We start from the raw sequence: 12,943 nt of genomic DNA, 5'->3' as shown, positions 1-12,943 counted from the left end.
AATAGGACGGAAGCCGGACGGTGTCGGGGGTGTGCACGACTCCCCTTTTTGAATTCAAACTCCAAATTTTGATTTTGTTTTTCACATTACGGAAATAAATCTTTTGCCTTTAAAGTTCCGGAAAACGCCCCCCCCCCGCCCTCCCTTGGGTTTCCAATTTCAACAGTAAATCCCTTATCCTTGAACGACCAAGTAATTTCAAGAATTCAGAAACTCTCGTTTGCCTGCGGGTCTCGGCGGATACGGTGCAAAGTATGGCATATAGTTCCGCTTATATTAATTCTGACACGCTTTAATAGACCTAGCGACGCTCCTGGGTGTGAAGTTAGAAAATAATGAATAAATTAAAATTCACCGTAACCAATTAACGATTATTTCAACAAGACTAAATTGAGCGAGACAGAAAAAATAACTCGAAAGGTCCTTTCGTATCGAGCGTCGATGAGGTTGTTATGAATTTAGATTCAATTAATGAGTGTGGAACTGGAACGCGCTGGTTTCAAATTTAACGGGAACCATTAACGATTTTAGATACGACAATCAAACGTTCACGGTGCTCGGGTCGCTTCATTAAATATAATTGTGACAGCATCTGCAAAAACTAACTCTTTATTCAATGAGTATTGAATGTTTCGAATTTGATTACAATCGATGGAAAAGGTGATTATGATATGTTTGTTAAACGCCCTTTCGTAAAGTTCTAACGCCCTCTCTCTCTCTAAGTGCTAATGCACCATTTAAATTCTAACGTCCTGTCTTTCGAGTTTTGAACTCAACTTATTCATCATAAAATCTGTACAGAGATTGTCAATGAACATGTAAAAAAGGAGTCACGAACAAACAAAATACAAGATCAGATACAAAGGACGAGATTGCCAATGTAGTTAAAATACTAAAAGATAAACAACATGAAAGGAAAGAATTTTTAAAAACAAAATAACAATGACAATGAAGGGAGCACTAAGTTGAGACGGATGATGCAAATGATGCACCCTTATCTGTTTAAAAGCCATATCTTTAACTTCTGATGCACCCTTAACTGTACGTTCTTAAACCCTATCTTTAACTTCTGATGCTGCCTATCTTTAAGTTCTGAGGCACCCTTTCATAATGCAACCTTCCATAGAGTTTCTATGCCATCTCTCCTTTCATTCTCTCTCCGTCTCCCTCCACACCCTCCCGTGTCCTCCTCACCCTCTCATGTCCGCCTCTCCTATCTCATCTCCACTTGTATCACCAATTAACGCGCGACTTTCTCGATAAGCAATTAAAAATTAAACAATTTTTTTTTTAACAAGCATTTAATTTTATTCAACAGAAGCAAAGTAATTGTAAATGTATATATAGTTCAGAACAACGTGACAATAACAAGGCTGAGTTTAATAGATATGGAACAAAATAATCTCCCTGGGAACATTTTGAAATTTGTCGATAACAAACGTGATTTCCGATTGTTTCTGCGGAGGTTGTCACCCACGTTGAAGATTTACCCCTATAGCAGGAGTGGATCCGAGGGGCGGGTGAGGGGTTAGGAGGTTAGGGGGTCGCAAACTCCGCTGAGTGTTCGAAAATCTTCTGATATCGATCATAAAAAATGACCACAACTCAAATATTCATCGATTGCAGTTTCGGCGTCTGCCAGAAATTACTGTAGGTAATTTGCGCAAACCTTTTTTTTTCATATCAACGATGAAACTAAACATAATCCAAATCTTTATCGATTGCTGTTTCGGCAGAACAGAAATCACTGTACGTAAAAAAAATCTTGACAAATATGATATAAACTAGAGATATTGTAAGATATACTAAGCTGCTGGAATTCACTATATAGTCTTCACAACATCAATGATTACGAGATTCAAAGGTAATATGTATATATTCTAAAACAATATCCACGCATTTTAGGTACAGTTTTATACTTGACTGACACAATAGCAATTGCCTGGGCGTCATGAGCGTGTAAATGCAGTTTCAAATCTAGGTGTAATTCTCAATCTGTTTTAACAATGATAGCTATTATTGTATGCACTTAACAATTTTTGATGCCGTAAAACCCGTTACAATAATGTTCTGGGGTAATGTAATAATAGACCAATGAAGGTTTTGTGTTGGCATGAGCTTCGGCAGGAGGCTTTCAAATCCTGGCAAGCGAGGACGGATAAGGACGAAACTACTGGTCTATATATGTGCATAAGGCCCGGTACATATATACTACTTGCTAATACTTGATCCTTATAATAGTGATCATATTGAAAATGAAATTGCATTGATATTCATGATTTGCACATCGTTTATATTGTGTATAATGGATTACGAGGAGAAAGAAATGTACATGTACATACCGCATACTCTAGATAAGGGTGAAGAGGAATACAAGAGAGGGAGGGGGAAGGAGGAGGAGAGAAAGGAAGAGCGATGGAGAGAAGTAGAGGGAGATGGAAGGAGAGGGATGCAGAGTGAGAGGGAAAGTCTTGGGGAACGTGTTGAGGATGGGGAGCACAAATAGGGGAAACCCGTTTTCCGAGGGCTAAAGGAGCTTCATAACTTTTATCAGACAATTATGTCACGATTTGAAGGATTGCTTTTGGAAGGCCAAATATTGGGCCCCCTGTTCCTACGGCCATGGAGAGGGTAGGGAGAAAAGACACCGAGAGGGGGCAAAGATGGAGGGCTGAGGGAGGCAGGGAGGGGGCGTAAGGCGGGCAAAGACAAGCAACACCATTTTTACCAATCAGCAGAGGCGGTAGTGAATCCTTTAGAAATATATCGTAACAATTTTCATAATGGCCAGAAAAAGCGGCAATGATAAAACGACGACAAGGACACTTAGCAGCGCGTGGCGTTATCCCAACTCGGCAGGTATATAGACCTTAAACAGTACATAATGGATACATGTATATATATATATATATATATATATATATATATATATATATATATATATATATATATATATATATATATATATATATATATATATATATATATATATATATATATATATATATATATATATATATATATATATATATATATATATATATATATATATATATATATATATATATATATGGATGTCATCTAAATGTCCAATAAACGGTATCGCATAGTGTTAACTCGTAGCGTTAATAAATAAATCATTCGAAAATTGGTCGCTGACAATTTCACCTTAAAGTATATATATATATATATATATAAACGGCAGAAGCCTAGCAGGTGGTTTTATCGTTAAAATGTTCGGAGGTTTTTTTAATGTTTAAATTCAACTGCTCCAATCATTACCATCAAGTCGGTTTGGACGGTTTTGACTGCTGTGAATGTTGCTCGGGATGGGTGGCCTAATTACGTGCCCCGAACTGGCCTAACTGCGTGGCCCGAACTGGCCTAACTGCGTGAACTCGGGGATATAGGCCTGCTGTTGACCGTTGTTTTATGGATGGTTTGAACCTCCAGTTTTTTTAAAGTTTCCCATCTAGGTCGCAATCGGGGTTTGTTGAAACGTTCAATATTTTTAAGAGTTTCTTGAATTTCATCCGTCGTGCTTTTAATTCGAAATGGTCGACATTTGCGTTTGAAATGCGCTCCGCGAGGCGGCGCTACTACCGGCTGCGTGGCGGCCAAAACGACGCAACAACTGCGCCCGAAAGGCGGCGCTGCTCAAACAGTAGACATAGGCGTTTACAGCGTGACTGAGGTACAGCAGAAAAGTACCAAGGGGGTCGACAATCGCGTCTAAATTTGCATGAGGACACGTACTTAAGTTTAGCGTGTTTCGGAGATAGTCGTGCACCACTTTCAACATGTTTAGCAACAAGAACGTAACCGACGCCGAAACCAACATAATAGTTATTTGTACCTCTGTACTATTGGGTCGTCGCTTGGTGGCACCACTGTCGTTGTTGCTACTGGCGCCCGACGACGTCATTTTCGTCTGTTCGCGACTGTGTTTGCGAATTTGGACGATGATGACGAAATTCATGACGAACAACAGACAAACCGGTACCAACGCGATCAGTATCGTGTACGTGGAGAAATAACTGGACAGCGTCGCAAACGAGAATCTCGCCGTCGCAATGGCGTAACACATCGGGACATTCGGAGCTGTGTAATCGAACCCGATGAATTGGAAAAACCAAAACCGCGGTGAATTGACGACAAACGACACAGCGGCCACGATCGATGTAACGAATATCGATTTTTTAAAGCTGACAGTCGCCGCGGCGCGCAATGGCGCTAGTACGACGTACATTCGCTCGGCGGTCATAGCTATCAGTATATAGACGCTCGCCATCGCCGAGAATTCCAAGAAGAATTGGGAGCACTTACAAGACGCATCGGTACCCTTCAAGTAGTACGCCAGTTTACTCCCGAAGCCCATCATAACGGTAAACAACAGGTAACTTGTTTCGGTCAAGGCCAAGGAGACGATGTACCAGTTGGCAGACGAGCGTCGCACATCGGGCGCCACTGCGATCAGTATTAGAGCTGTACCCACGATCGACAAGGCCAAGGTCACGTACGGAGAAATTTGGGCCATTGAGTCTACAGCCCGGAATAAGGCTTGATTGCAACTGTCCTCGCACTTGACCACCAAATCCGAACTACTGTTTTCCGCTCGCAGCGCCGTCTGTAGGCCTACGTAGTAATTGTAGACGGGTTTACTAAACGGCTTTATCCGGTACGTGGTCGAGATATTGCTACCTGCAGGGGTGTAAGTTAGCCATATTCTATCGGTTGCGTCGGCGGTCAGACAATTCGCTACGGACGTTACGTACAGCGGTTCTTTATTTGTGGCGGTCAAATTTGCGAACATTTTAGTTTCTGACCTCGCGGTTACGACATACGGAGCAGACGATTATCGGCTGGGTCCTAGTTCTAACTGAATAGACCTAGCAAGAATGTGCGCTCAATCGGGCAGTCAGATGAAATATGTCCAAGGTTCGACGGATTTATCCTGAAAAAAATATGGGTATCAGTTTGTAATTCAGCCATCGTCTAATGTGCTACCAGAACCGACCCGGAGCCGACAGGTTTCGCAACAATTTCTCTACAATTTTGATCGTTCTAAAATGAACTGCGAATAGAAAACTTCCAAAAACTATGATCGTCCACACTTCACATATTGTGTTCAGTGCTTCATCTGAGACATTTCTAATAGAAAATGAACTACAAACACCAGATATTAGACATTTTATCAGCAAACTTCCAAAAGCTATGATCGTCCACACTTCACATATTGTGTTCAGTGCTTCATCTGAGACATTTCTAATAGAAAATGAACTACAAACACCAGATATTAGACATTTTATCAGCAAACTTCCAAAAGCTATGATCGTCCACACTTCACATATTGTGTTCAGTGCTTCACCTGAGACATTTCTAATAGAAAATGAACTACAAACACCAGATATTAGATATTTTATCAGCAAACTTCCAAAAACTATGATTGTCCACACTTCACGTGTGCAGTGCTTCACCTGAGACATTTCTAATTGAAAATGAACTACAAACACCAGATATTAGACATTTTATCAGCAAACTTCCAAAAGCTATGATCGTCCACACTTCACATGTGTTCAGTGCTTCACCTGAGACATTTCTAATTGAAAATGAACTACAAACACCAGATATTAGACATTTTATCAGCAAACTTCCAAAAGCTATGATCGTCCACACTTCCCATATGTTCAGGACTTCACATGAGACATTTTCAATTGAAAATGAACCACGAACACCAGACATTTTATCAACGCACTTTCAGAAACTGATCATTTCTAAATTGAAATGGTGAACGTACGAGGGGTAATTACGAATACATGCCTAAAGTTCACGATGAACCTAAACAGGCCTATCAATAACAATTAACTCTTTAAGTTACGAATTGTGGATTTTTGAAAATTACATATATAGTTATAAGAAGAATATTTCGATCAGTTAGGCCACACCCAAAAGAAAACCCTGTTTCTCGGGCACGACAGACCCGATATTTCGTCATTTCAAATAATCATTTTCGAATTAAGATAAAATTGCCTACTGTCCCTATTTCAAAATTTAAGATGAAACAACTATTTTCAAAAATATATATGTGGTCGTACGACTACAAAACTCTCCCTTCTCGTAAATCATTTTTTTTTTATTTTTTAATCGAATCGTGATGTCGGCACTCAGATCGACACCATAACAATGTTTTATCACATCGGATTTAACAATTTTATTCTGGAAGGTGCAGCCATGCAGTGCTCAGACAACTTTGCTAATCGGACATTGATGGCGACCTTGGATTGTAAAATTCCAGGAATTCCAATTACAATATATCATAGGCCTAGTCAAGATTTTGATGTTTTTGTTTTCATAAACAGTTACCAAGTGTGAGATATGTTAAGAATATAGTTTTTTTAATAGTTTATAAAACAAAAAACCTCAACTTCCTTCCGAGTTCATCGATATTTCTACTTTGTTTCCATCTTAATCAAATCCAGAGATATGAACGAAATAAAAAAATTAAACCGGAGAAAAATAGGGACAAAAAATTCAACAATGCGGACCCGGCGGGTACCCAAAAAAATGGCGCCTGGAAACTGTAAAAAGGCTTATTGTGGTCTTCTAGCTTTCTATAAAAAGTAAAAAAATTGCGTGGCCTAACTACAGTCATTCCCCGGCGGCCACGAGAAATTCGACAAGTAGAGCTAAAATAGAAATTCTTACCTTAGTTTTTTTTTTTCAACATCGAAATGACATAAACATCAAACGATCTTTGGTCATCGCCAACTCAAAGAAAATCCATGTTCTTATCTAGTGAGTATCAGTTGACAGCAGGTAAAGTTCGAGTGATCCTGTCGGCTGCGGACCTCGTACTGTGGTGGTGTCGTTTCGTGGCAGCTCGATTTTTTGTTTTCGTTTTATGTAAATGAAAGTAACCGGCGCCATCGCTCACAGAAATCCGATATTGTGGCGTGCGCCAGTTTTGTCGACGTCACCGAGATTGGAGGTATTAAAAATTCATAAAAAAAAGATTGAATTTGATCCGCTTCCACGTTCCACAGTTGAGTGGGTCTGATTTGAATTTGGCACTTCCACAGTTCCCCTGTTGTGTGGCTCTGATTTGACTCTGGATCCAGGCCCACAGTTGTGTGAGTTTGTTTCACTCTGAACCCAGTTCCACAGTTGTGTGGGTTTAATATCGCTCTGGACCCAGTTCTGCAGTTATGGGGGTTTAATTTTACTCTGGACTTAGTTCCACAGTTATGTAAGTTTGATTTTACTCTGGACCCAGTCTCACTGTTGCGTGGGTTGAATTTTACTCTGGACCCAGTCTCACTGTTGCGTGGGTTTAATATCGCTCTGGACCAGTTCTGCAGTTATATGGGTTTAATTTACACTCTGGACTTAGTTCCACAGTTATGTAAGTTTGATTTTACTCTGGACCCAGTCTCACAGTTGTGTGGGTTAAATTTACTCTGGACCCAGTTCCACAGTCATGTGGGTTTCATTTTACTCTGGACCAAGTTCCACAGTTGTGTGGGTTTGATTTTACTCTGGACTTAGTTCCACAGTTGTGTGGGTTGACTGAAAAGACAGTGATATGTCACTCACTACAAGTTGTTACGGTTTAGCACAAGGAAACGAAAAGTGATATGAAACTGCTGTTGTGATTGCTCATTAGAGTCACACGTCGTAATTTGCGGCGAATTCAAGGGATCATCAATTTTAAGTACAACCGTTTCAGTGGAGCTCACGCGAGCCAGTGTAGAGATAATTAAAGATACTTGTCAGGTTGTGAAGGGGCAGTGCGCACGAATCGAAGTGATACTAATTACACCGAACTTCACGCAGATAGAAACTCTAGGACTTTTAGGCTGAGAGGCATACGCGTCCCCGCGAGGGAGTCGAGGGTGCAAACCGCCCGCTCCTTTTTTGCCCATTGTCCCCTATTTGATAAAAATGAAAACGTATCTTTTTTAATCTCATCTATTGTACGCTCTGGACCTGGTTCGATAGTTGTGAGTTATAGGCAACTCTAAACTCGGGATCTGCCCCATTTGTTTGTTTAGTAATTGTTTAGTAATTAACTAATCCTTGCTCGGACAGAATGAATTAAACAATGACCCGTTTGTCACCTGCTAGTCAGTCACATGTCTGTCACATAGTAACCTACAACCAGCATTGTTCAGCTAGCCAAATTTATTAAACTCGGTCTGGCATTGTCCTAATTTTTCTTCGATTAATGTTCTGTATATTTTCAATTATGTTTTAACTCATCTGTAATTAGTGTTAATTATGCTTCATTTTATTATTTGTTTATCTCCTATTATGTATATACTTGATTTTCCGAATTTGTATCAGTTACAAACAATGTTTTATTAATGTTTATGCTGAATAAAGATTGAATTGTAGTAACCTATAGCTACGAGCAATTATCTAACAATTCTCTAAGATCTGTTAGATAATTGCTCGTAGCCTATTGTACATAGCTTGTAGGATTCAGAATATGTCAGCCTTGGAGTCTGTAACAAATTCAGACACATACCAGGTGCGTCCGAAATAAACTCATCGTCAACTGGAAGATCATAGTCTTCGTTGTTTCCATAACCTGACTTTATTGAGCCGTAATGTAACGGACCATCATTGGTAAATGGAATACAATAAAGTATGACAGACATGTTAGAACGATAACCACACTCAAACGTGGTGAACGGATAATAAGATAAAATCCCACTATTTACAGATTAAAAGAATTTAAAAACCAGAATTTATTTATTCAATCTAAAATATATAAAAGACACGACGTTTCGATCTCACCCTAGAGATCATCGTCAGGTATGATCTCTAGGGTGAGATCGAAACGTCGTGTCTTTTATATATTTTAGATTGAATAACTAAATTCTGGTTTTTAAATTCTTTTAATCTGTAAATAGTGGGATTTTATCCTATGACAGACATGTGTTAGAAGTAGTACGATAACCACACTCAAACGTGGTGAACGGATGATTAGATACAATCCCACTGTACAAATTAAAAGAAACTTAAAATCAAGAATTCATTTATTCGAACAATCTAAAATATACAAAATACACGACGTTTCGATCTCACCCTAGAAGTTGATCTCATCGTCATCGCGATATCGAATGATTTCCAAAACAACGCGTCAACTCGCACTAGCAGTAGCGTTGCTGAACTATGCCGATACAGTGGTATCGATGGTGATAATTTCATAAAAACATTGAAAATAAGGTCTCGATACGTTGGAAAATGTACGAAAGGCTGTCAAAAATTACAAAGTCTGATTTTGAAATCTTTTTCAATTTCAATAAACCATGGAATCTAAAACGACGTTTTCGATTCCATCAACGAATCTAGGAAAAAGTGGCCAAGAAAAAAAATGGCCAGGAAAAAATGGCCAAGGAAAGAATGGCCAAGGAAAATTTATGAGAACTACTGACAATATTAGTAAACATTAAGCTTTCAATTTAACTACATAATTTTTTTTCATTAAAATCGCTATAATGAGTTCAGAAGTTGATGATCTTACATTAAATTTCATTACATACAATGAATATATCAAGAACTATCGTGAAAGAACTATCATGCAAGTAGGTAATGGATAAACGTAACAGTGATAACCTTAAACTTAATAAATTAACTAAATAGATATTTCAAAACATCTAAGTAATGTACATACAGTTCATGAATAAACGAACAATTCAGATCGAATGGCCTCGCCGCGTCGCCTTGGCAACAATGAGAGTCGGTCTCTGGCATGCGAGGCTATTCAACGACTGTATGATAATGTACTAGAGGACAATAGCATACGGGGATGTATGGTATGGAAGAAGGAGTAACTAGTTAAAACCATTATTAGAACGAAAATACGGGGATTTTTAGCGAAAAGGATCTAACGAAGGATGAAAGTGACGATCACTGGGATGGTGAAGAGGACGATGAGAATGATGACGAGCGGCTGCAGCGGTAGAGGGAGCTGTTTGTGGATGCTATTGACGGTTTTAGCGCTGGATATTTTCATTACAGGTAATTACGTTGTACACTATACGCGACAATGCACAGTGTATATAGCCATATGTATAGCTCCATCAACAGGGTCACTATTGACAAAGGTCCTTAATTCATTTGATTTATCGCCGATTCGCCTGGAAAAATTGGCAAATCTGCGATGGTTGTTCGTGTCAGAGGCGTTTACAATTCCGTATTTGGAATTGTGATATGATTTGGGACGATTGATGATGATGCGTTTCTTGTTCCCAGGGAATCTCTAGTTTAAAGTGGGCATGGAATAAAAATGTCGACTCGTTTTCTACGGTAAAGTAAGGATTCTGGGGTCAGTTTTGCAGACATGGCTTTTATAGATTTAAATCCATTCTTAGACCATCGTTAGTTCTAAGAGCTAATCCAATAAATGTAATACGACCATTCTTAAGATTTACGTAAGACCACTTTTAGTACTTGTTAACGTCAAAACTGGCCACTGGCACATAATTTGCATTTTCTATACTGGGAATATCCGTTCTAAGGGTATTTTGTTTAGGATTATGCTGTTGACATGACAGTACAGGCGTTCTCTACTGCACCAGATTGTTGTAATCAACGCTGAGTCACATCATGAATAATTCCGTTGGCGTCTTGTGACAACACCTTCCCGAAACGGGCTATCTAACTACAAGACACATGATGATTGCAAGTTTTTTGTTTCCTAATAAGATGATTAGAAGATTGTAGCATTCACGACTTCGTCAGATATGTTTATTTTCTCGACCACAATGGTTTTTCTTCATTCAATCGGCAACCCTCTTAGTTCCATATAATTAACCAATCAAACAGCTTTAGACCAACCTCAAGATTTAATGCCACTCATGGCAGCTAATGTGGACTCAAGACACGTCTGGGCTTTGAAGTCATGGAGAATAGCAGTTAATAGAGGAAAAGTTTGGATAATCTTTCGATTCCACAAACGCATAACTACCATAATAGAATATCTCTCCAACATCTTCATCATTTGGAATGAACTAAAGGCATTAGAATGATGCATTCATTATGAACACTGTGGAACTGAATTCATAGAGCGCAAGAAAGAAATTAGAACTTGTTCATAAGTCAAGTGTAAATTAATTTTAACACAGGGTTCGTTATCTTGTGAAATATTTATCGCTAGTTTTAATGTTGTTGCTGTTCCTGTTGATGCTGCCTTTATTTTCACTCACACATTCATACACAATTTCCGCCTTCAAAAGAAAGTACTCTTTGTAAGTCTATTTTCTACCTATTTCCACGAACTATACGACTTAGATATAAATCTCTGTATATTTACTTTCAATGTACTGTGTACTCAGAGCTGCGATAACCGGCCCTATATTTACATAAAGGCCAAAAACAATTATTTTGTTTCCATCTTTGTCACAACGATCACAAATTTCGAACGGGTCTATTGGTTTGAAGGTTAACTGTGAAGTTTAGCTGTCAAAAATGATATTTTACACAGAACGATAGCTAAGTATTGCTGAAACTGCTGCATTACTAGTTTTATAACCGGGTTCGAACAGGATTTCCGAAATGGAATTTATTTTTTTGCCATGACTAAGTGAGTTTGTTTACTATTGTTTTCAGGTACGGCAGCTATGGGTGCGTGTTACGATTGTCGCGGTTATCTGAACGGCCGAAACCAAGACATGAAACATATTCACGAATGCATTTACCCAAAATGGAACGAAGATTTTGTCCGCATCAACAAAAAGCAATGCTCATCCACAGGCGCTTGTCTGGTAAGTGTCGAGTTGTGACTATACGCTCCAAGGAAAGATGTGACCACCTCGGTTGATACCCCCTATGACGTGGTGAAATAAGACCGTTCTTGAAAAGCTGACCACTTCCATAGATGTCCTCCTATGACGTATTGATAGAGACGCTTCCAGAAAAGATGGCTCCTTCCGAAAGACCCTCCTATAGCACTGTCAAGAGGTTGATATAAATGATGTCATCTTCCATAAATCGCCCTATGACATCATCACAGATGTAGATGTTTATTTCAAGAAAGATGGCTGTCTCTATAAATCTCCCTATGACATCATCAAAAATGTCCCAAAAAGATGACCGTACACCAAACATTTCTGTGGTGAGACACTACCAGAAAGATGGCGACCTCCACAAATCTCCCTATGACGTCAGAACTCTAATCACTCCTATTTTCTTACAGATCTACCAAACGAGTATTATGGGTCAGGAGCAAGAAATCGTTCGGAGTTGTCCGCCAGAGGGCACTGGTGCTCAGATCGACTGTTCGTACGATAACGTACAGCGAATGAAACAGATAATTAAACGCGTTTACAATGACGTCATCGAGTTCCGGTTCAGTCGTTTTATTTGCTGCGACGATATGCAATACTGCAACAACTCTCCGCCCAGTTCGCGACCTCGCTTACCGACGGCTGTGTTCGCTGCCGTGGTGACTTTCGTGCTGACGAAATTAGTATCCGCCGGTTCGTGGTAGCGCCCCCTAGGATGTCATCCTCGCTAGCCAGGGTTCAATTGGCTATAGACTGGTGGCCGCTGAATGGCAACCTTTTCCACCAAATAATCTTTGAACGTGTGATAAAGCGATGGAGGGTCTGCGGCAGGGGTTTATGTTGGCGTGAGCTTCGGTGGGAGGCAATCAAACCCTCGAAAGCGAGGATGCGCCTCTTTAATTGGACATGTCTCTGACCCGTTTTGGTTTCATTCAATGACAAAGAAAGGAAACGATTAATTGAAAAACCGGCAACAAAAGATTTCGAGGTTCGGGAAGAAATATATAAGTCGAAATTTTCTTGGTGATTAGCATCCTGCTAATGGATATTATATATAATAATGGCCTGCTAATGGATATATATATATATATATATATATATATATATATATATATATATATATATATATATATATATATATATATATATAT

General features: G+C 39.2%; 1 protein-coding gene across 1 annotated transcript; it reads left to right on the top strand.

Annotated features, from left to right (window-relative positions):
- Positions 1-9,787: 9,787 nt before the first annotated feature.
- Positions 9,788-12,863, top strand: LOC141914059 (uncharacterized). Its single transcript, XM_074805325.1, has 3 exons — positions 9,788-10,026; positions 11,617-11,771; positions 12,203-12,863. The coding sequence occupies exons 1-3, from the start codon at positions 9,903-9,905 to the stop codon at positions 12,494-12,496; spliced, it is 573 nt and encodes a 190-aa protein (XP_074661426.1). The 5' UTR covers positions 9,788-9,902; the 3' UTR covers positions 12,497-12,863.
- The last annotated feature ends 80 nt before the right edge of the window (positions 12,864-12,943 follow it).

The sequence above is a fragment of the Tubulanus polymorphus genome, chromosome 12, assembly GCF_964204645.1.
Source record: "Tubulanus polymorphus chromosome 12, tnTubPoly1.2, whole genome shotgun sequence".
Taxonomy (NCBI): domain Eukaryota; kingdom Metazoa; phylum Nemertea; class Palaeonemertea; order Tubulaniformes; family Tubulanidae; genus Tubulanus; species Tubulanus polymorphus.
This window is presented reverse-complemented; position numbering and strand designations above follow the sequence as displayed.

Bases quoted from the DNA above. Each gene is read 5' to 3' on its own strand.
- LOC141914059 (XM_074805325.1), top strand. From the start codon at position 9,903: ATGAAAGTGACGATCACTGGGATGGTGAAGAGGACGATGAGAATGATG. The intron at 10,027-11,616 runs GTAATTACGTTG...TATTGTTTTCAG, and splicing joins GCTGGATATTTTCATTACAG to GTACGGCAGCTATGGGTGCG. The intron at 11,772-12,202 runs GTAAGTGTCGAG...ATTTTCTTACAG, and splicing joins CATCCACAGGCGCTTGTCTG to ATCTACCAAACGAGTATTAT.